The following is a 20346-nucleotide window of genomic DNA, read 5'->3' as shown; positions in this document are numbered from 1 at the left end:
ACAGTTTCAAAGCATTTAAGCTGCCCTTTGTGCTGTCCCACACCACTCAAAATACCTGCTGCACAGTTCTAGAACCCTTTAAGAAAGTTTTTGAAATTTTTCTGATCTGCATTATAACTACCACATTGGACATCACTAAACATTCTAGAAATTGCCACCTATTTCCAAGAAGAATTTTTTCCCCTATTTGCACAAGCTGATAAATTCTTCTTCCCCCCCCCATTGTCTCTCTCTCCCCTTCCGTTATCAGGCTTTGAACAAAAGTTGACTTCACCCACAAGGTGTATGTGGACTAAAGGCCGTCGTTTTGAGAGACTTTTAAGAACCCAAGTTATTGAGACTGCAGTTTTGAGGGGCTTTAAGAACCCAAGTTATTGAGACTGCAGTTTTGAGGGGTTTTAAGAACCCAAGATATATTGGGATTGTTAAGTGGCTCTTCGCACATTTCCATATCATTAAAACAGCCCATGGCACATTTACAGATCATATAAGTGATCTACGGTATTGTTTCATGTTGCTCAAGTAGTCTGCAACAGGGTTTCATACGAATGAAGTGGCACTCTCCTGAAAGTTGAGCACTCCTGGTTTAAATATTACTACAGTTATACCCTTTTGATAATGGACACCCATGGGACCAAAATTTTTGTCTACTAATGAAGAGTGTCCGTTGATACAGTTGGAACATGTTTTTATGAACCCGTACGGATTTGATAATTAGTTCGTAAATGGGAGAGACAATTAAAAAAATGTAGAAAATTAAAAAAATGAGTTAGTACTCTTTTATTGATGATTTCCATAAAAATTCACTATTTTTGTTTGCTTCATCGCAACATTTTGATAAATATAAGATTCTGTAGAATAGATTTTGATGATAGTTCAGGCGAATCTCACTCCTCTGAAATATTTTCTGTATGTTGGAACCACTTGCCATAGAAACAACCTTTTGCTGACCTTTGATTACAGGATTCAACGTTATTTTTTTTATATTGTATTTTTTGGCAATTTCTGTCTTTGTAAGAAGTTTGCACACATCAATTTCTTTCAAAATATTTTTTTTCTCATCCACTTGTCAAGCACAATCTTTCCCATTTCGGTGACATTGCAAAAAGGAAAGTAGACAAACAGCAGTTGGCTGAAACAGAGTTTGATTAATTCTTGACTTAGAGACGGTGTGTCAATATGGCCATCTCGGCTTCCGAGATGGGTCGTACAAATTCACTTATAGCCAGGAATTCTTGAGGTATGGATTGTGACCTAAATTTCATTCGAAGGACTTCCGAGAGGGGGTTGTACCAATCCACTTACAGCAAGGGATTCTTGATCTATGAGTCACGACCCAGTCTTGATTTGCAGTGGCTTCCTAGATGGGTGATAAAAATCCACTAACAGTTCTTTTATAAATGCACTTATTGCATCACTGGTTTCACTAATTTTGAACAACAAACGGTCCCATGGGTCGCGAAGCTGATCTTGTTGCTGATTTTGGGTCGTGGCTGAAAAACTTTAAGAATCTCTGACCTAATGTATCATACCATACCTGAAACCACCAGTTTATCCAATCATTATCCACAAAGAGTGAATTACATTGTCAACACATCTTCAATTCATGGTCCCATCCCCCCAACAATTGCACTCTCCTTCCTGTAAAGTGTTTGCAAAACACCTGTTTGTTAATGATTGACTCTTAAGACACGTAGAACATCCAAATTGAAGTTTGCGTTTGATTACAATGAACACTGAGGCAGCTGAATAAATAAAATAAACAAACTAAAAATAGGAGAAGAAAAATGAATTTAGTACACCAGAGAGTTGATAGAGATGAGAATTCATAAAATAGAGTAGGTTAGCTCTATGACATACTATTCAGGACAGAGGACCGGTTTGTAAAAAAGAGTGTGTTCGTAAAATCGAGCGCCGAGTATATATAGCAAAATCCATTGACACCTTATACTACTAAGGCACCTAGAAAGGGCAGCACACTCATCTTCCATCTTTGAACAAAAAACTGATTTTGCCACTACAAGTGAAGAATAAGAAATACTGATTGGCTATAGAGATAAATACTTATAACACACTCCACCCAAAAATGTTGGAGAGTCAGCTTGGGGTTTCAAGGAGCTCTATATCCATGGGCTTAAAAGGCATCTGTCAATAGGAGGTGTCCGCTAACAGAAAGGGATCATTATGAAAGGTTCTGTTGTAATATTAACCAGATGCAGGACCATCATGGGCTCACCCAGGCAGATTCAATTGCACAAAGGGGACCTTACAATAATTTGATATAAGGATTTTCTGAAGTACAGATAGGTGTTGGTAGCCACATGCTTTGAGCTCAGTAGTGTACCCCAGAACATAATTTTTTCTGGGGATTGGGTTACTGAGTTGTACAACGGTCCTGACCATACAACATGCAATTAAAAAGCTTGGTGGACAATGGACATTATTCGAATTTTCAATGTAACCCATGCCACGTGAAAGGTTGAAGTCAACTGACTTAAGAGAAATCTTCCCACTGAAATGGTTAAGATTTTTAAACAACGTGATCTTCACGTATTCCCAAGGGATCAGCATGATCCGTCCAGGGAATTTGTTAGTTTAGTAAACATCCATGCCCGAACCGGGATCACCACACTGTCGGGTTAGTCTCTACGTGTAGAAAAAATTCTTGGCTAAGGCCTTGTACCTCAACTTGTGAGCAACATTCCTCTAATGTTCTTTCACCCACGTGGACCTATATTTTCTCTGTGACGTATACTATTGTTATACTGTGCAGAGAAAATATAGGCAATATATAGCCATTGAAATAATATTGCAAGGTGCCGATGGTGTATATGATGTTTTAATGTTTTCTGTTCATTGGAGTGACTTTTATGTATGTGTAGCTTATAGAAGGAATACTTCTTGTGAGCATTGTTTCTTCTAAGCTATGCAAATGTGCCACAGTATACACTTGCAATGTTTCTAAGCATCAGAGGTTGATTTACGGGTTTGCCTTAGATAAGTCAGTTAATTTTCTTACTCTTCACGTCAGATCTGTGAAAAACATGGTTTCAAGGGAGTGACGGTATAAAGAGGTTCTACTGTATCATAAAACTTTTAAATGGGTATACATAGAAATTTCGGATACATCAAATGAAAATAAAGAAAAACCAAGTTACTTTTACTACGTTTCTTAGATCTGCCGTTCCGGGACAATATTTGAGCTATGGGATGATTTGGAACACCTTCTGTGACATCTGCTTGCATTTTAGCAAAGCTAATAAATACCTGAAGTAGAAAAAATGCAAATCAAGTATCAAATAAATAACCATATTATTTAATTCAATGATGGGCAAACATTCTCAGGAGTAGGTCAAAAAACGAAAAAGAAAAATTTTGGGTGGGCCTATATTGGTAGGATATATTTGGACATTGATGCTTAGGGCAGCATTACATTATAAAAGTTTGATAGAAGTTCTTTTAAAAGACTTGAAAAATGCTACCAATAATCAGTGTAATAAACTGTTATCCCTGCCTTATGCTAGTATTACACTATAAAAGTTTCATATAAAAGCTCTTTTATAAAACTTGATAAATGCAACCAACAAGCTATTTGATTTACATTTGCTCGAATGTGAACAATAACCTTATCGGTTGCATTTTTCAAGTTTTATAAAAGAACTTTTATAAAACTTTCATAGCATAATTCTGGCTTTAGAAATGAAGCGGCAGGATGGGTTGTATACTTTGAAGACTGCCACAGTTTCATTGCAAATGAGACACAATGGTTTATCCTTTACAACTATGAAAAAACAAACAAGTATATTTTGATAACTTTATACATATTTATTGCACGTGTTTCCTTTTTTGCATATGAAAAGTTTTTAGATCAATTTCTATTTAAATTCTCACGATTATATTTCCCATATGCAAAAAAACGAACATCCCCTTGAATGAATTTTTTTAAATTTCTCTATACTACCATTTTGAAATTTGTGGCGGGCAAGAAAGAACCTCTGAATGGGCCGTATTTGGTCCATGGGCTGTGGTTTGCCCATCACTAGTCCAATTAATACACTCATCACAGCCCGGTTAAACTTGATAAATTTTTGATTCGACTTCAATTCTTAACTGGTTTTAACTCCTATCACTTAGAAATAAAATCATTTAATGATGCACAATCGCATGTTGATTGTTTTTAATTAATATCTGTGACTTTTTTAAGTTCTTAAAATGATGTATGAATGAATATGTTATCCCTCTCAGACCCAAGCATTCATTTTTTGGAATTTTCAAAATGTTTATGTATTTTCGATCCCCGCAAAAAAAACATTCAAAACATAAATGTCAGCAAATCTTTATTTTTTAAATTCTGAATCTTTTTTATATTTGTTGCAAAGAAATAATTTACTTCGCTCAATTTTTTTTTTCTTTTTTGTCAAGATAATGCAGGGTATATTCATCTTCATACATAATTGTTTTCCAGAATTTAATTGCAAAATTTCATGCAATAGATCATGCTTTTCCCGGAAGCACTTTCTCTTGTTATCCATCTTAAAAAACCCCAAAGTTGACCCATCAACATCTTGAACATGTCAACTGGTCTCACACGTCGCTTGAATTCGTGAAACTAAATTTGGCAAAATCATTTTTCCAATGGATCCATTACCTTCACTGAATACTCATGAAAGATGAAATGACAGCTTAATGCACTTGATGTGTATGTCATGTTTGAAATACAAATCTACTAACTTGATCAAGTGTCGTTTGTGACACAGAGTAATCCTCTATATGGAAGGTTTCACGAGCTCTCTCCATCTCCTGGAATACAACGGCTAATGATAAGGAAGGCTTGAGTTGATACTCCATTTGGTTTAGATGCTGCTCTTTCAGAACAGCTTGACTGCCGAAAGTCTGGTCGATGTAGTGCCTGACTTCCTGCAGGCCAGACAAAGTGCCACCCACTCGAAGTGACAGAGTATACCCAGCTCCATATCTGTGGAACAAAATCAAACACAACATAATTTTTATAACTGAGTAATTTATATTTATATGTAGTCAGACTCATTTGGTCATTTTTTTTTGTTGCACCATGGTCAATTTATACACAGGAAATCTAATTTCACCAGGACCTAATATTTAGAGTTGATTCTTAATGACTTTTCTTCCATGTCTCTCAAAGAATTTGGTGTGTTAACCTCTCAGCCTAGTGTGGAAACAATCTGTAGTAACTACGAGCTTATGCAGTCATTTTGATGCTGCTTTTCTCAAATAATAGCAATATCCCTTTGGTCAGATAAACATTCTGACAGGAAAAAATGACACCACACCTTTGAACGAAGTCCCTAAGCAAAGGATTTTTAGCTGGCTCAGGCCAAGATTTTCCATGAGACTCTTTAGTAAATTTATAGTGCGATAGCCATGACATGGACCGAACCAGTTTCAAATGCTCAATCTGTCATTGATAGCAGAGAGAGAGACAATGTCATTTTCATATTTCAATAAATCTCCAGAGGCATCATAGTCTTCATGGGAAAACCTCGTGTGATAGAGCCTGGTTCTCTTTTATATTTGAATGCATGAAACCTTGGTTCATCCTTCAGTAAAGTAGGTGAATGTGTTTTCACTATAGGCTACATCCACTCTTGCTAAAGGAAAGGTTTAAAAAAATTGCCTTCACATGTGTTGATTCAAAATTAGCTTTTAAATCGCTCCTATTGATTCTAGATTACGGGCCTCTTATATTATATATTCTGTTATGTAATAATGAGGTGCAAGTTCTTTGATGATTCACTTAGATTAATGAGATAAGGTTTTTTTTTTGTCACTGTTAGCACTGGACTACTATTCTGTTATTAAACAATACTTATATCAAACAAATAAAGGCAATGATATCATCAATTGATAGTACTGATATTAATACATTGCAGGGCTTAGTTATTTTCTGATGATTTGAATCAATATTCCATGCTTGAAGTTCTTAAAATGATGAACAGATGGTGTGTGAATACAGTCCAGTACACTTACAAAAAACCCTGGATATAACATACGGTTAAAATCCTTATAATACGGTGTGTAATCCTTGCAATTTGGTCCATTCATGTATACATAATTTTACCTCTGTTATAACACACCCTGTGCTTAAAACACATATGCTGTGGATATAATATACCAAAAAAACGGATCTAACCAAGAAAATAATTCAGATACAACACACTGTAAAAAAAACCCCTAGAAAAATATAGTAAAAAAAAACAGGCTTTTTTTTTGGTATAACGTTCATTGCATGCGGGTGATATCTTGTTTTCTCACAAAACGAGCTAAATTTCTTCAATAAACCAGAAATTAAACTGCCAAAACAGTTACATTTTTTATAAACACAGATGGCATTTAAATAATTTTTAATTCTAGCGCTACCTATAGGTGATAAAATGTAACTATTTTGACGATAAAATTTTTGGCATTTAATAAAATTCTTTCTCTGCAAACTGCATTGTCTAGACCTTTTGAATTATTAAAATTTTACTTGTTTTTTGTTACTCTGTGATCACTTTATGGATGGTAGTGATAGAAGAAAAATTTTAAATCCCCTCACTCACTGTTGAATGTTAATTCAAGTGTATAATTGATTGGTGTGGAGTGTGTATAAAATTTAGAAACATCTGTGAAATTTTTTTTTTTTTTTGCTGTACATCTTGTTTTCTAATAAGTTTTTAAAAATTTTCAGGTATCAATAATCAAAAACTCTTTACGTTTTATTACATTTCAATTATGTATTGCATAAGCTTATTTTGTCAGCGACAATCTCAATAATGAGTTTTACACTTATAAGCTATTGCTACGTAAGCTAATTTCAAGACTTTGCTTATAGCATGCACTTCTTTAATTACCTAGGAGGTATGTTATAACCAAACTTGACTGTATACTTTTCACTTTTTAATTGCCTCCAGGTGGTTTGAAATCTCAGAAACTCTTTAGTTTTGTGCAGTCACCATCTTTCTCAAAACAATTTACAAATTTTAAACTGCTGCTGAAAAAAAAAAATTTTTTTTTTGCTAGTACGTAGAGATTAACTATTCTGTACAGTTTTTAGACACAGAAGCAAAAATTGCAACACATTTATTTGCCGATAAACATCATCACATTCTAACTCGTATATGTACAGTATGCAATTATAGTAAGCTGTCCCACCGCAGGAGACATACAGCATTTCTGTGGTTCAAGTTGCAAGACCAATCTGTCCAGTACAGGAAAATTTTAGCTAATGGTATTACGAGGGGCAATTACTAATATTTAAGATTGAGTTATTTGAGCTTCAGAGCTTAATGCACAGCTGTAGTTTCATTGATAATAAATGTTCACTTTATTTAAAATTCCAAACCAGTCAAAAGTTTTTACCCTAATTACTTAATTATATAAATATATCTCTTCAGTCTATACAGTGCAACAACATAACATCTAAATTTCTATTTAAAAAAAAACAAGATTACATGATTCTCAATTTGCTCTTTCTCAATACAATGATCATATGCTTATCAGCCTCATTGTAGCACAGTAGGTAGAAAATGTAATATCACAAAATACTAGAGAAAAAAATTATGTCATACAATGTTGGGTAAAACCTTGTGCAATTATATTGTGCAATACGTATTGATTATTTTTTTTCACAGTATTATTTGCATTGTGCCGAAAGTATTAGCATAATTACATGGAAAAAAATGTGTACGTACAATATCATTTTTTGCACAGCTTTTAAAAAAGATATTGATAATAAAATTATCTCACTTGTTTTTTAGGTGCTGAATACTGCCTAAGCACTGGAACTGGCCATTAACCATAATAGCCAATCTTGTGCACAGAGCTTCACATTCCTCCATGCTGAGAAAAAAAAAGACATTCACATAAAAAATATTCAATAAATCCATCAAAGCTCCAGTTAAAAAATTAATTACATTTGATGATAAACGGGAATTAACAAATGAAAATGCAGTCAAACCTCAATCTAACGATACCGACAGGACCGAAAATTTTACTTGCAAAATAATACAAGCTGATTAGCAAAATAATTATAATGTATAGATATAGCCAGTGCCATAACTAAGCAGGTGCAACAGGTCACTCGTACAGAGTCCCGCCCTGGATGGGGTTCCCCTTGGAAGGGGGCCTAAATGCAAATTCTTTGACAGGAATGGTTAGTTATGGCACTGGATATCAGTCAAGATGATTATATATAGAAATGACTATATCTAGGGTTGTTAAAAAAAATCAGGGTTCTATTTCGCATCTGACCTGCCCCTTCAACACATATGAGAAGGAAGGATAATAAGCAAAAAAGAAATCACTCATTGTTCACACATTTCAGTTTAAGGTCCTAGTAGCAGTGTAAGGTATTTTTCATAAGGTTCACCTTGATATGAATATCATAATTATGTTTCACCTGTGGGATGTCAAAATTACAGATCGTCCTTCCTTCACAATATCGATGATGCAATTCCAAAGGAACCTTCTTGCTTTTGGATCCATACCCGTGGTTGGTTCATCCTAGGGAAAAAAATTTACATAAATTTTAAAATTTGTATTTTGTGGAGGAACTTTCAGAAAAAGTCATCGCAATTTACAGAGATTAATATTTTCCGGTTCTGAAAAAAAAAAAAATTCCTGTTAAACATTGAACTGAAAGAAATGGTTTACGGAATTTTGTCTCAGACATTCCCCCCGGCACATTTTGTCCCCAATATATTTTGCCCCTGGCATTCTGCCTGCCCTGACCGTATCAGAGGCCAAGTGAATGTGGTCACTAACTTGATCACTCACACAGGCCTTTGTTGTCTAGTCATCTACTTGATCACTCATATGGTCACTCATACAGTCATAACTTGCTCACTGAAACAGCCACTGACTCACCCATGCAGTCAATTACACATTCACATGGTTGCTCACCCAATCACTTGGTCACACACACAGCCAGTCACTTACTCTGTAACTTATATGGCCAGGGTAGGCAAAATGTCAGGGGTGAAATGTACTGGGGACAAAATGTACCAGGGGCGAAATGTTGGAGGCAAGAATTCTGGATCCTGAAGCAAATCCTATTGTAATTTATAAAAAAGACAAACTATTATTTTGCTGCTAGATAGCCTCTAATTGATTTATTTTGTAAGGTATTTCTTTGTCTGGCACCACTAAAAAGACTAGCACAGTTTTTCTAGTTAACTAAGCTTGAAAAAAAATTAACCTTTCGATCATAAGAAGACTTACTATAGCCTGTGCAAGACACAAAACATTCCTATGCTGGTTCATTACTTATAAATATTTTTCTGGATAATAATAGGTTCTGCTGTATTTCTGTATTCACTCTTTATACATGACAACATCATGTCATGTATAAAGAGTGAACCTATTATTATCCAGAAAAATATTTATAAGTAATGAACCAGCATAGGAATGTTTTGTGTCTTGCACAGGCTATAGTAAGTCTTCTGATGATCGAAAGCTTAGTTAACTAGAAAAACTGTGATACAGTCTTTTTAGTGGTGCTTCACTTGTTTACGCAAGATGTACAGAAAACTGGATGTTGTGTGAAGGTGTAGATTTCTTTAGAAAGTTGTTAATTTTTCTTCCCAAAAGAACCAGCATCTTCACACAACATTCCAGTTTTTTGTATATCTTACATAGACAAGTGGAGAGCGATATCATGTCATATATATCTGGTGGCCTTTGTTGTCTAGGAGTTATTAGATGGTTGTGTCAGACTGTCCATTGCACAGTCCCATCCAGCATATATATGCTCCAAGGAAGAAATTTTCTATCTCCTCTGTAGATCCTCGGCATGCGTGCATCCTGGTTAGGTTCCCAGTAGAGGCAGAGATGAATTTTTCTTTCCCAAAAAAATCAGCATCTTCACACATCATCCAATTTTCTAAATATTTTGCATATCAACTAAAAAATATGATATTTGGCATGCTTTTGGCATGAAAGTGTAGAATAACAAACTTTATTGAACAATAAAAGTACTTACCAAGAATACAACCGAAGGATTTCCAACCAATGCGATGGCGGTTGAAAGCTTCCTTTTGTTCCCTCCAGAATATGTTCCGGCACATCTATGACCATGGGCTAGAAGACCAAGCTTTCTTATACCCCAGTTAGCAATCTAGATGGGAGGAAGATGAAGAAGGGTAATGAAACCAACTTGCAGATTTAATAAATTATATTCTTGAAACAACTAATAAAATTTTTTTTGCAGCACTTTGATACTGAAAACATAAAGAAGAAAATATATCTCAAAATAAAGCTTAGCAAAAATTATTCACACATTCAGGCATTTCATCTTTTACAAGGGGAAGTACAAGGGCAGATCAAATGAAAAAGAAACAATGATTATATAACATAGTTAATTTTTGTATGAGTGAGGCAACATTTATGTGCAGAGGTAAGGAAGACAACCCCGCTGGGGAATGGATCTTGCCCTATCTATTCACTCAAAAGCAAGTGCTGGCGGTCAGCCAACAGTATCATCTTGCAGATGATTGGTTGTTTTTTCATCTGCATCTACAAAATGTTTGCAAGTAAATTAGAGCAACATGGTGTTATTCTTTCTTTAGTGGCGGAAGGAGTTTAATTTTGCAAAATGCATCATCAAATAAAAGTGGTGTTTGATTAACATCACTATCACTATCATGCACTTCAAGAATCCGTGACGCAGGACTTACACAAACATTTCCATGAGGGACAGGAATCTGTGAATGATGATACGCAACCTGGTCAAGGTCGCACATCAATCATCTGGTCAAGGTCAATCATCACAGACACTTTGGTGAAAGAATTCAACCAGATAATCAGCTCAAGTATATGATGCACAATAAGGTGGGAGTGCGTTTATGTTCCATTAATGCCGTCATTGCAGAGAAACTCTACTACTGGAAAGTGAATGCAGAGTAGAAACACTTATGGTAGTCCTGACAGTGCATGTTTTCAATACACTGCTTTCATATGGCGATGCATTTCACAAATTCCAACTCCTGTCACTAAAAAACTAATAACACTATATTGCTCTTCTTCACTTGCAAACATTCCACCAACACAGATAAAAAACAACCAATTGCCTGCCCAGCGATTCTGTTGGCTGACCACCAGCACATATTACATGCTTCCACACAACTACATAGGGCAAGCCCCCAGTAGGGGTTGTCTCCCTTACCTTCACTGTCTCTAAGACATAAATGTCGCCACACTCATACAAAAATAAATCAAGTTAAAACCCACTGTTCTATTTTCATTTGATTCCTCCTTATATTACCTCTTGTCGAGAAAGATAGGATTGATCATTTTGTTATACCGTGACTATTTTTATGCACAAGGCTTAAATACACCTCGGCTTAAATATTTCAGTCATTTCTGAATGAAATTCTATTTTATCTGTCTAACCAAGGGGTTTGTGTGCTAACCTTTCAGCATGTAACTTTTTGTGATAGCCATATGCTTATGTAATCATCTTGATATACCACCTTTTCCCCTCCAGTTTGAAGGGATCATATCTTCTTTTTGGAAGAGAAAGATTCAAGTCATGATCAATGGCCCATCATTTTAAATTACAATTTAGATGAACTAAATGTCATGTCAACTTGGGTGGCCACATTATATTTATCATGACCACAGGAGTGGGAAGTGACTAAGTCCATTTTGAAGTAGCAGCATTCAGGATTTGGAGCAGCAAAATATAGGATTTGGAGCAGCAAAATTTTAGCAAAAATATTTTCGTTAACCCTCACCCCTTTTCAAAATAAAACAACTGCACTGTCTTTTGTTATCAAACATCTTTTATTGTTATCAAACATCTCCCAGGAGCTGGGCTCCAGGATGTGGGAGTCATGGGGTCAATGACCCCTTCTTCAGACAGAGTAGAAGACTACCATCAAGGGAATTTACCTTTGCAATATGCTTCTCCGGTATACCTCGTAATCTTGCATAGAATGCTAAGTGTTCATATCCTGTCATATGAGAATCCAGAGCATCGAACTGAGGGCAGTAACCAATGTTTTGTCGTGCATTGTCAATGTCAGTCTTGATGCTAGACACATGAGGGAGAAAAGAAATGTTTTCATGAACTGAAATGGATTAATATATGAAATTTAATAACAATCATATAATAGGTATACTATTACATTATTGCATCAACTATTGCTAAATGCAAATAAATTGCAATGAGTTTTAACATTTTTCTGGCTAGCTCTCTCTCTGTGGTCAAACTCAGGGCTGCACCTTGTCATACCTTTTGTATAGTTTAAATTCCAACTTGCCTATATGAAGTAGCAAGATGACTTCATTCCAATTATGCTAATCAAATGCTTGCGCATCACTCTTAATCACTGCTGATAAAAATAATGGTTCAAACCCACTAGCACAGAATAAATATTCAAGAATTTCTACAGATTTCGTTTTGGAATCTTCAAAACCACAATTTTCATTTTCATCACATTCACTCTTGAACCACTTAGCTCCTCCTCGAAGGCATTGAATTGTCTTTCCAGGCAACCCCAAGACTTCCAGTTTTATCAATTCTCTTGAAGATGCCAACCACTAGTGTTTGGGAAACGTTGGGAAACTAACTGAAATGGAGGATCTGTCTTCGAACCTGAACAGACAATTTTCGGCTTATCTCCTATGCTCATCTCTTGTGTTTGCACTTCCCCAAAACAGTATTAGAATTTTATAGTAGGCAGGGTTGCTAGTACAGTTTACACAAACATTGGAAGCCTCCCCTCCACAGTTTTCCCTTAATTTATTCTTCCTCCCTCCTTATTTCTTTCCCAAGCAATGCTATGGGTTTAAAGATTAATTAAATTTTCAACAAACATTCCCCATTGATTTTTTTGAAAATACTTTATATCCCATTTTAAGCATTACTGAAAAACAACAGTAATTTTTCTTACAATTTTGGGAATGGGAAATAAAAAAATATTCTGGAGAACAGGCAGGCGAAAATTTTTGAACAGAAACCTTAGTTGTGATTATTTCATTTGTAATATTAGAAACTTAGATGTATATTTTTTTAAACCTTCAGCGGGAGAGTAGAATTACAACACTGCTTACTTAAGGAGAAAAGCAAATTAAGCAGAAAAATCACCTATGTCCAGAAATGAAAGCGTTTCCTGAAGTGATGGGCGTATTTCCAGTGAGCATCTTGAAAGTCGTTGTCTTCCCTGCACCATTCACACCAAGCAACCCAAAGCATTCACCAGGTTGGACCGCTATGCATAACTGATTCACAGCTGGATACTGGCCTTGTTTGTACACCTAATACATGTTAAATGAGATATTATGGAGAGAAAAATGATTTATCATATAATATTAAAAATTGTTGCAACAACAATTTTCAGGAGCTAAGAGCATGGATTTTAATGTTTTCCCACGAATCATTGAATGATTGCTTAGAAACGGTTTGCCAGGTTTATTGATTGGAATAAATTGGATCTTGATTGATGTTCAGATCTCTCTCTATTGTTTTTACAAAAAAAGGCATTTATTTCCAAAAATTATTTTGAAAGGATGCAATGTCTCTGTGAAGTGAAATTTGTGGCTGTACAAAACCTTTTCAAATTACGAAGCCACAACCACAACAAGCATACAATAACAAGAGAAGATATACAGTGAAACTTCCATAACAGGCACTCCCTGTTAGCAGACACCCCCTGTTCACAGATTCTTTCCACATACATAAAAGAGGACCTCGGCATATTTAACAATATATTAATGGACACTCCTGTTAGAGGAAGAAACTTTCAGTCCCATGTTGTATGTTATCAAGAGGTTCCACTGTACCAGTGCCAAGTCTTTTTTCAAGTTATAGCTCCAATATTTGAAAACTTACATACACTGCACCTGTTAGATCCATTGCACTTAATAGTGGGTGAATATGAAAAAAATACAACAAAAAGAAAAATTCATTTTTTTTCTTCATTCTCTACACCAGAAATTCAACCTACTTTTGTAAGACTTTCCATTCTGAGCACTGCATTTGAGCAACGCCCTGATAGAACTTTAGCTCGCTCAGCCGCAACATCGTCATCCTCCACTTCAGATATTGATGATAAAATAGTGAAATTTCTGAAAAAAAATTGCATTGCATATCATGCATTAAATTGTACTTAAAAATATGTTAAATCTTGAAATTCTCTTACTTAAGGGTAATTTATACCTGTTATACAGTAGATTTTCATATTGACCAGTCAATGAAATAATATCAAATTGCTTAACAATACTTCCCATGTACAGTTTGACTCTTTTATAACGAAATGAATATTACAAATTTTCAATTTCCCATGAATTTTGTATTACTTATCGAGCCTGCACAGAGATTTATCAAAGTTTGCATATAACAAATATTTTTGCTGTTTTTTTCCAACTTATAAGCAGGTCCAGCTGTATATCCCACAATTTCATGCGTGTATAGTTCTGAGGAACTAAGAGCGGCACCACTGTATAGCAAATAAATTTTACAAACCTTTGTTCATCAAAGTATTTAAACCATCTAATAAAGTAGTATTCGTTTCACGATCTACCTTTCCCTACAAGGAGAAGACTGAAAGGGATATATCCTGGGATAAACCACATATTTTTCAATTTTTTACACTAAAATTCATGAGAAAGTCTCTCAATATAGAACATAGTTCCCAAAACTATAGTTCCAAAACAAACTTTTTGCTCGTTCCTTCTTTCCTTTACATTTCTTTTCCTATCATCGCCCCCCCCCCCATTTTTTTTTTTTTTAAATAATAATGGGATCCTCACGTATTCCCAAGACATCCTCAAGGTTGGTTCAGGGAATTTGCTAGTGTTAGTCGGGGCCGCAACTAAATACTTTGTCAGCTGGGTCAAGCACACATTTTGGCACCTCCTTTCTGTGTCCCCTCTAGTCCAGTGCCCGAGGTATCAGACCTGCCTGCTGCTCTCTCCCCCCCCCCTCCCCCAGTTGCTGCCTTGATGATAGCAGACATCCATGCCCAAACCAGGATTCAAATTCAGACCTGCACTCAAAGACTAGCTCCCTAACCGCTGAACTGCCAGGCAATATTTTCCCAGTTTTTTTTACTTAGTATCTTTTACTGTATTGCCTGACTGTAATATGGCAAGTCTCCTTCATCCACAAAAAGAAAAACAGAAGTGCAGTACTACAACTTGTAGTGGTTACTTGTCAAGTAACCACATATTCTCCCTCCCCAGAATTGAAAGGGGTAAAAAAAATTCTAACACTAGAGTTCTATGAAGTGCTTTCCTTACGAGAAAAAAGAATTGCGACCCAATCCTATGGTAGTAAATTGCCCTATGGTGATATGACCAGAATCCAGGGCCACAACTAGGGGGAGCAGGCAGGACTCTTGCCCTGGGCGCTGGACCAGAGGGGGAGCAAATTTTATTCTCAAACCTCTCCTTCAACATTACAAGGGAGCGCCAAAATGTTCACTTACGCCGGGTGACCAAGCATCTAGTTGCGGCCCTGAAAGAATCTGTGTACATTGGAAAACATTTTAGGTTTGTTGTCATTAAATCATTAATAAATCAACAACACTCACCTCTTCCTTATAAAAAATTTATACTCTATCAACAGTGTTATAGAAAAATAGACGGTTCCTTGGATCGCCAAGTATACAAGATTCCTTCCCAAGAAATCCCAAGACAATGGATTCCGAAACAAACTGATCCCTGCAATTAACGAACATAAAATAAATACTATGGAATTCTACTAGCTTTTTCACTGTAAATAATTTCAAGTACAGCAGAACCCCTCTCTGACCGGGACTGAGGGTAAGCTGATTCAGAAAAATATTCAGATTTACAAAGGAGATTGAAAACCTGGGCAAAATTAATTACATGTGTATTTAACCTGTCTGGTATTGAATCTTTTTAGAGAAATATTGCATTACAGGAATACTGTAAATAACAATTTAAAAAAAGGGAGAAATTGTGTTCAAAGCAAATTGGGACCTACATACAATGAATTACTGTACATAACACTACAATAACATAATAAAACCCCTTAAAAATATCAAGTTTGAAGAGATGCTTTTGTCCATGTTCGACTTGGCATTATCATTCAGAAAATCTCCTTCTTTGATATGCTACTGTCCCAAACAATCTCCTTCTTACATATGCTACAGTTGAGAGAGGGATTTTTTCCCTCTCCCAACTGTTGCCTCTTGAGGGCGTATTACTGGAATTAAGGGAGGCAGAGCAATGCTTCCACTCTATAAGTCATGTTACTGTAGATATTACAAGGAAAGGATGTAAGTGTCTCTGTGGTTTATTGGTTAGTGCTCATTAAGTTCCTCTCATTATTAATATCTAGGAAGCCTGGGAGGTGCGAGTGGCATAATTATAAGATGCTCATCCACAACCATAAAGGCAACCATCAGGTCAGGTGGTTTGATCCTAAAGAACAGCAACAAGAAGTTCTTTTCCTATCAAACCTGAGGCAACCACTGATAGATGGCACCTCAATATGCCCTCAAAGAGTGTCTCCTCGTCTAAGACGAGGACAGAAGTACAAGATGACTTTCTCTAGAGAGAACGATTTTCAACCCAATTTCCATCAGTAGTTATTTGTTGTATGGCAGAGTTGATGAGAGTGATGGAATAATAATATCTAGGAAGTGTAGCTTTCTTTATCATAAAGTTTGTTTCAATTTTTAGAATGATCTTTCAATTTATAGAAAGACTCAATTCAAAGAAGGCCAAATAATAGAGGTTCTGTTGTAGGTGAAACTTGAAAAAAAAATTGAAAATTTTTGAATACTCAGTGTCACGATAATAAATCATACAGTACAATGCATAGTAAAGCGTTTTGAAGAAAATTACCAAATTTTTTTAATGTCTCGTTTGCTAGTTGATTTGTAAACAAATCCATGAGCCCTCTTCCTAGGCAATAATGGGGAAAAATTAGATAAACTTGCTTGAGTATGGCTGCAATGTCTCGAAGCTCCTGTAAAAAAAAAATTAATTATATTTGAATATATATATATATATATTTTGCATGCAACATATTATAAAAAAATTCCAATGATATCTTTACATCGTATATACCTGGTCAGTAAAAAGTTCTAAAATATAAGTTGATAATGTTGTTACAATTCCAATGAATAGATTCAAGCAGCCAAGAGCAACAAACGCGGTGCTCGGGACAGAGAAAAAGTATGTAGCAGGATACATCAGCGGTATACTAGCCCACCTATAAAAAAAATATTTAAAATATCAGTCATTTTTATGTGACAAATTGGCATGAATTCTCATTAAATCTTGAAACCAATAACTCCAGTAACATAAATAAATAAATATATATATATAATTGATTTTCTGTCTGTATGTGTATGTTTTCTATACAAATCTACAATTTTAGATCTATCGTATTAAAATTTTGCATATATACCAAACGGAACCCGACTTGAATGATAGGCTACTTTAAAAGTTCATCAGATCAAGGCAAATGCCTGAAATGGGCGGAAAAACTTTCGGGCAGCAATGGTTTCCCAGCCTCAACGACGACTTTTAGAGTGTTTACTTTGGTTACTGTGATTCCCAAACAATGCATTTCAGACATTTATATGCCTTTATAATGGTTTGTAACTTCTCCAGTGTATAGAAAAAACCCAGGCAGTGCCACGTATTATAGCTAGTCTATATATATAAAATTGATTTTCTGTGTGTGTGTGTGTGTTCTCTATACAAATCTACAATTTTAGATCGATCGTCGCCAAATTTTGCATATATACCAAATGGGACCCGACTTGAACGATAGGCTACTTTAAAATTTCGTCAGACTAGGGCAAATGCCCCAAATGGGCAAAAAACTGTCCGGCAACAATGGTTTTTGGGCCTCAACAATCACTTTCCGAACGTTTACTTTGGTTACCGTGGTTCCCTAGCAATGCGTTTTAGACGTGTATATGCCTTTACAACGGTTTGTCACTTCTTTAATCCTGTTAGTATATGTATAATAGTTTATGCCTTTATAATGGTTTGCCACATTTTCAATATACTCTCAGTAATGAGGCTTTTTGAATAGACGTCATAATCATCATCAGCATCGCTTTGAGAGTCAGGAAAAGGGTGATCCTCATAGAAATCAGTGCTAAAATTGTCGATTTTACTGTAGAAATGCGGAAATTAGTGGGATTTTCCGCCCCATCAATAATTTTAAAAATTGAATTGAATTCTCGATTTGTGAAATATTCAGCAGTTCGCTTAGAGATATGCAAAGCCCAGGAGATTAAATATGAAGTAATTAGCCAAACCTATACTTTTGAGTTGGATATTCGAGCAATATCATTGATTTCATTTATATCTTCCCAAGTATGAAAATTAATGTCTCCATATTGTCTCTTTTGATATTTATTTGCATAAATTCATGTGGGTTAGGATATTTTAAAATTAGTTATGAGCCCGTGAAAAGTGCATCAAAAAAATTCCACAGCTTTAACTAAGGATTTTTGGAAGCTGGAACAGACAGATGGATAACTTGGAAGTTCGGGGGGGATCGAAATACCTAGCGCCCCTTAAAAAAAGAAAAATATATATTCATTTATACGTTTCTGTGTAAATCTAGATTTGTTTATTTCATGAATCGCGCAGGTCGCCATATTGGTTAACTTGGACACGGTTTGTATGTCCCTCAAGAAAAATAGAGGGAGATAACACGTGATCCAAAAAAGCCTCATTGAAGAAAACCCGGGCAGCGCCGGGTATTATAGCTAGTATTAAATATTATTGAAAAACATTGTTTGAGACAATTTAGTAAAGGGAGAAATTTAAATCTTACAAAAAAAAGAAGAAATTTAGAATTAGAGAAAAAATTTAGAACATAAAAAAAATTTAGGACATAAAAAAAAATTTAGAACATAAAAAAAATTTAGAACATAAAAAAAATTTAGAACATAAAAAAAAGAAATTTAGATTAATAAATTATAAAGGAAAAAACCTAGATTCAGACCTTAGGAAAAAGAAGTTTAGAACTTGGCAAAAGATGGAATTTCGATTTAGAACTTGAACAAGAAAAAAAATTTAGATTTGGAGCTTAGAGGAAAAAGAAATTTATTTTTTGAAAATGAAGTTTAGAATTTTAGATTTAGAAATTTAGATTTAGAAAATGAAGTTTAGAATTTTAGATTTAGAAAATGAAGAAATTTATATTTTGAAAATGAGGAAATTTAGATTAAGAAAAAGAAGACATTGAGATTCAGAACATAAAAAAAGAAGAAATTTAGATTTAAAAAAATTTTACAATTTTAAAAAAGAAGAAATTCAGGTTTATAAATTAGATAAGAAGAAATCTAGATTTAAAATATGGGAAAAGAATAAATTTGAACTTAGAAAAAGAAGAGATTTAGAACTTTTAATTTAGAACTTTAATAAAAGGAAAAATTCAGATTTTGAAAAAAAATAGAAATTCAGAGTCAGAACAAAGAAAAGAAAGGTTTAAAATAAATTCCTAATATGTGATTTAATTTTAATTTATTATGAGTAATTTATATTTACAAAAAGCAGAAATTTAGATTCAGAAACTAGGAAAAAAAAAGACATTGAGATTTAGTACTTAGAAAAAGAAGAAATTTGCAAAAAATAAAAAATCTAGGATTTAGGAAAAAGAATAAATTCAGATTTATAAGAGAATAAATCTAGATTTAGAACTTATAAATCTGAATTTCTTTTCTAAATTGTGAATCTAAATTTCTTCCTCTTTTCCCAACTTAGAAACGGAAGAAATTTAGAACATAGCAAAGAAGAAAATTAGAATTAGAAAAAGAAATTTAGACTTACAACTTAGAATTAGAAAAAGAAATTTAGACTTACAACTTAGAATTAGAAAAAGAAATTTAGACTTACAACTTAGAATTAGAAAAAGAAATTTAGATTTATAACTTAGAACAAGAGGAAATTCATCTTTAGAACATAGAAAAAGAAGAAATGAAGAACTTTTAATTTAGAACTTCAATAAAAGACAAAATTCAGATTTTAAAAAAAAGTAGAAATTCAGATTCAGAACAAAGAAAAGGAAGGTATAGAATAAATTCCTAGCACACACACACACACGCTTTAATTTCAACTCCTTGCTTATAAACTTGAGTATCTGATAACTAATTAAAATTCTTACCCGTATAAAAATAGAAGCATGGTGAAGCCACCAATATTATCTTTGGAGACATATGCATCTTCTTTGAACGCATAAAATATAAGTATACACAGAGTGAAGGGTACCAAAAAGTTCATCTGAAATTCAAAAAGTTTATTGAGATGTAAAGTGATAGTCAAGATTTTATTCAAGCATGTACCATTTTGTGATTTCATCATCATTGCAAATAAGAATCATTAATCAAC

The 20346-nt window shown here is 34.5% G+C and overlaps 1 protein-coding gene across 3 annotated transcripts in view; it reads right to left on the bottom strand.

Annotated features, from left to right (window-relative positions):
* Positions 1 to 20346, bottom strand: part of LOC149081064 (phospholipid-transporting ATPase ABCA1-like) — a 172144-nt gene that overhangs the window by 14268 nt on the left and 137530 nt on the right. For all 3 annotated transcript variants that reach the window (XM_089237835.1, XM_089237837.1, XM_089237836.1), the window contains 12 exons: positions 20123 to 20238; positions 17059 to 17203; positions 16834 to 16957; positions 15552 to 15681; positions 13965 to 14085; positions 13106 to 13275; positions 11908 to 12049; positions 9998 to 10132; positions 8417 to 8520; positions 7765 to 7857; positions 4732 to 4975; positions 3159 to 3267 (listed from right to left, as the gene is read on the bottom strand). In XM_089237835.1, coding sequence (XP_089093961.1) covers positions 3159 to 3267; positions 4732 to 4975; positions 7765 to 7857; positions 8417 to 8520; positions 9998 to 10132; positions 11908 to 12049; positions 13106 to 13275; positions 13965 to 14085; positions 15552 to 15681; positions 16834 to 16957; positions 17059 to 17203; positions 20123 to 20238 — 1633 coding nt within the window. The remainder of the gene's footprint in view (positions 1 to 3158; positions 3268 to 4731; positions 4976 to 7764; positions 7858 to 8416; positions 8521 to 9997; positions 10133 to 11907; positions 12050 to 13105; positions 13276 to 13964; positions 14086 to 15551; positions 15682 to 16833; positions 16958 to 17058; positions 17204 to 20122; positions 20239 to 20346) is intronic.

The sequence above is a fragment of the Pholcus phalangioides genome, unplaced genomic scaffold (genome assembly GCF_987345545.1).
Source record: "Pholcus phalangioides strain wild (caught in Gottingen) unplaced genomic scaffold, Ppha-v1.0 ptg000010l_1, whole genome shotgun sequence".
Lineage (NCBI taxonomy): Eukaryota > Metazoa > Arthropoda > Arachnida > Araneae > Pholcidae > Pholcus > Pholcus phalangioides.
Note: the sequence above shows the minus strand (reverse complement) of the source record. Positions and strands in the feature narration are given on the sequence as shown.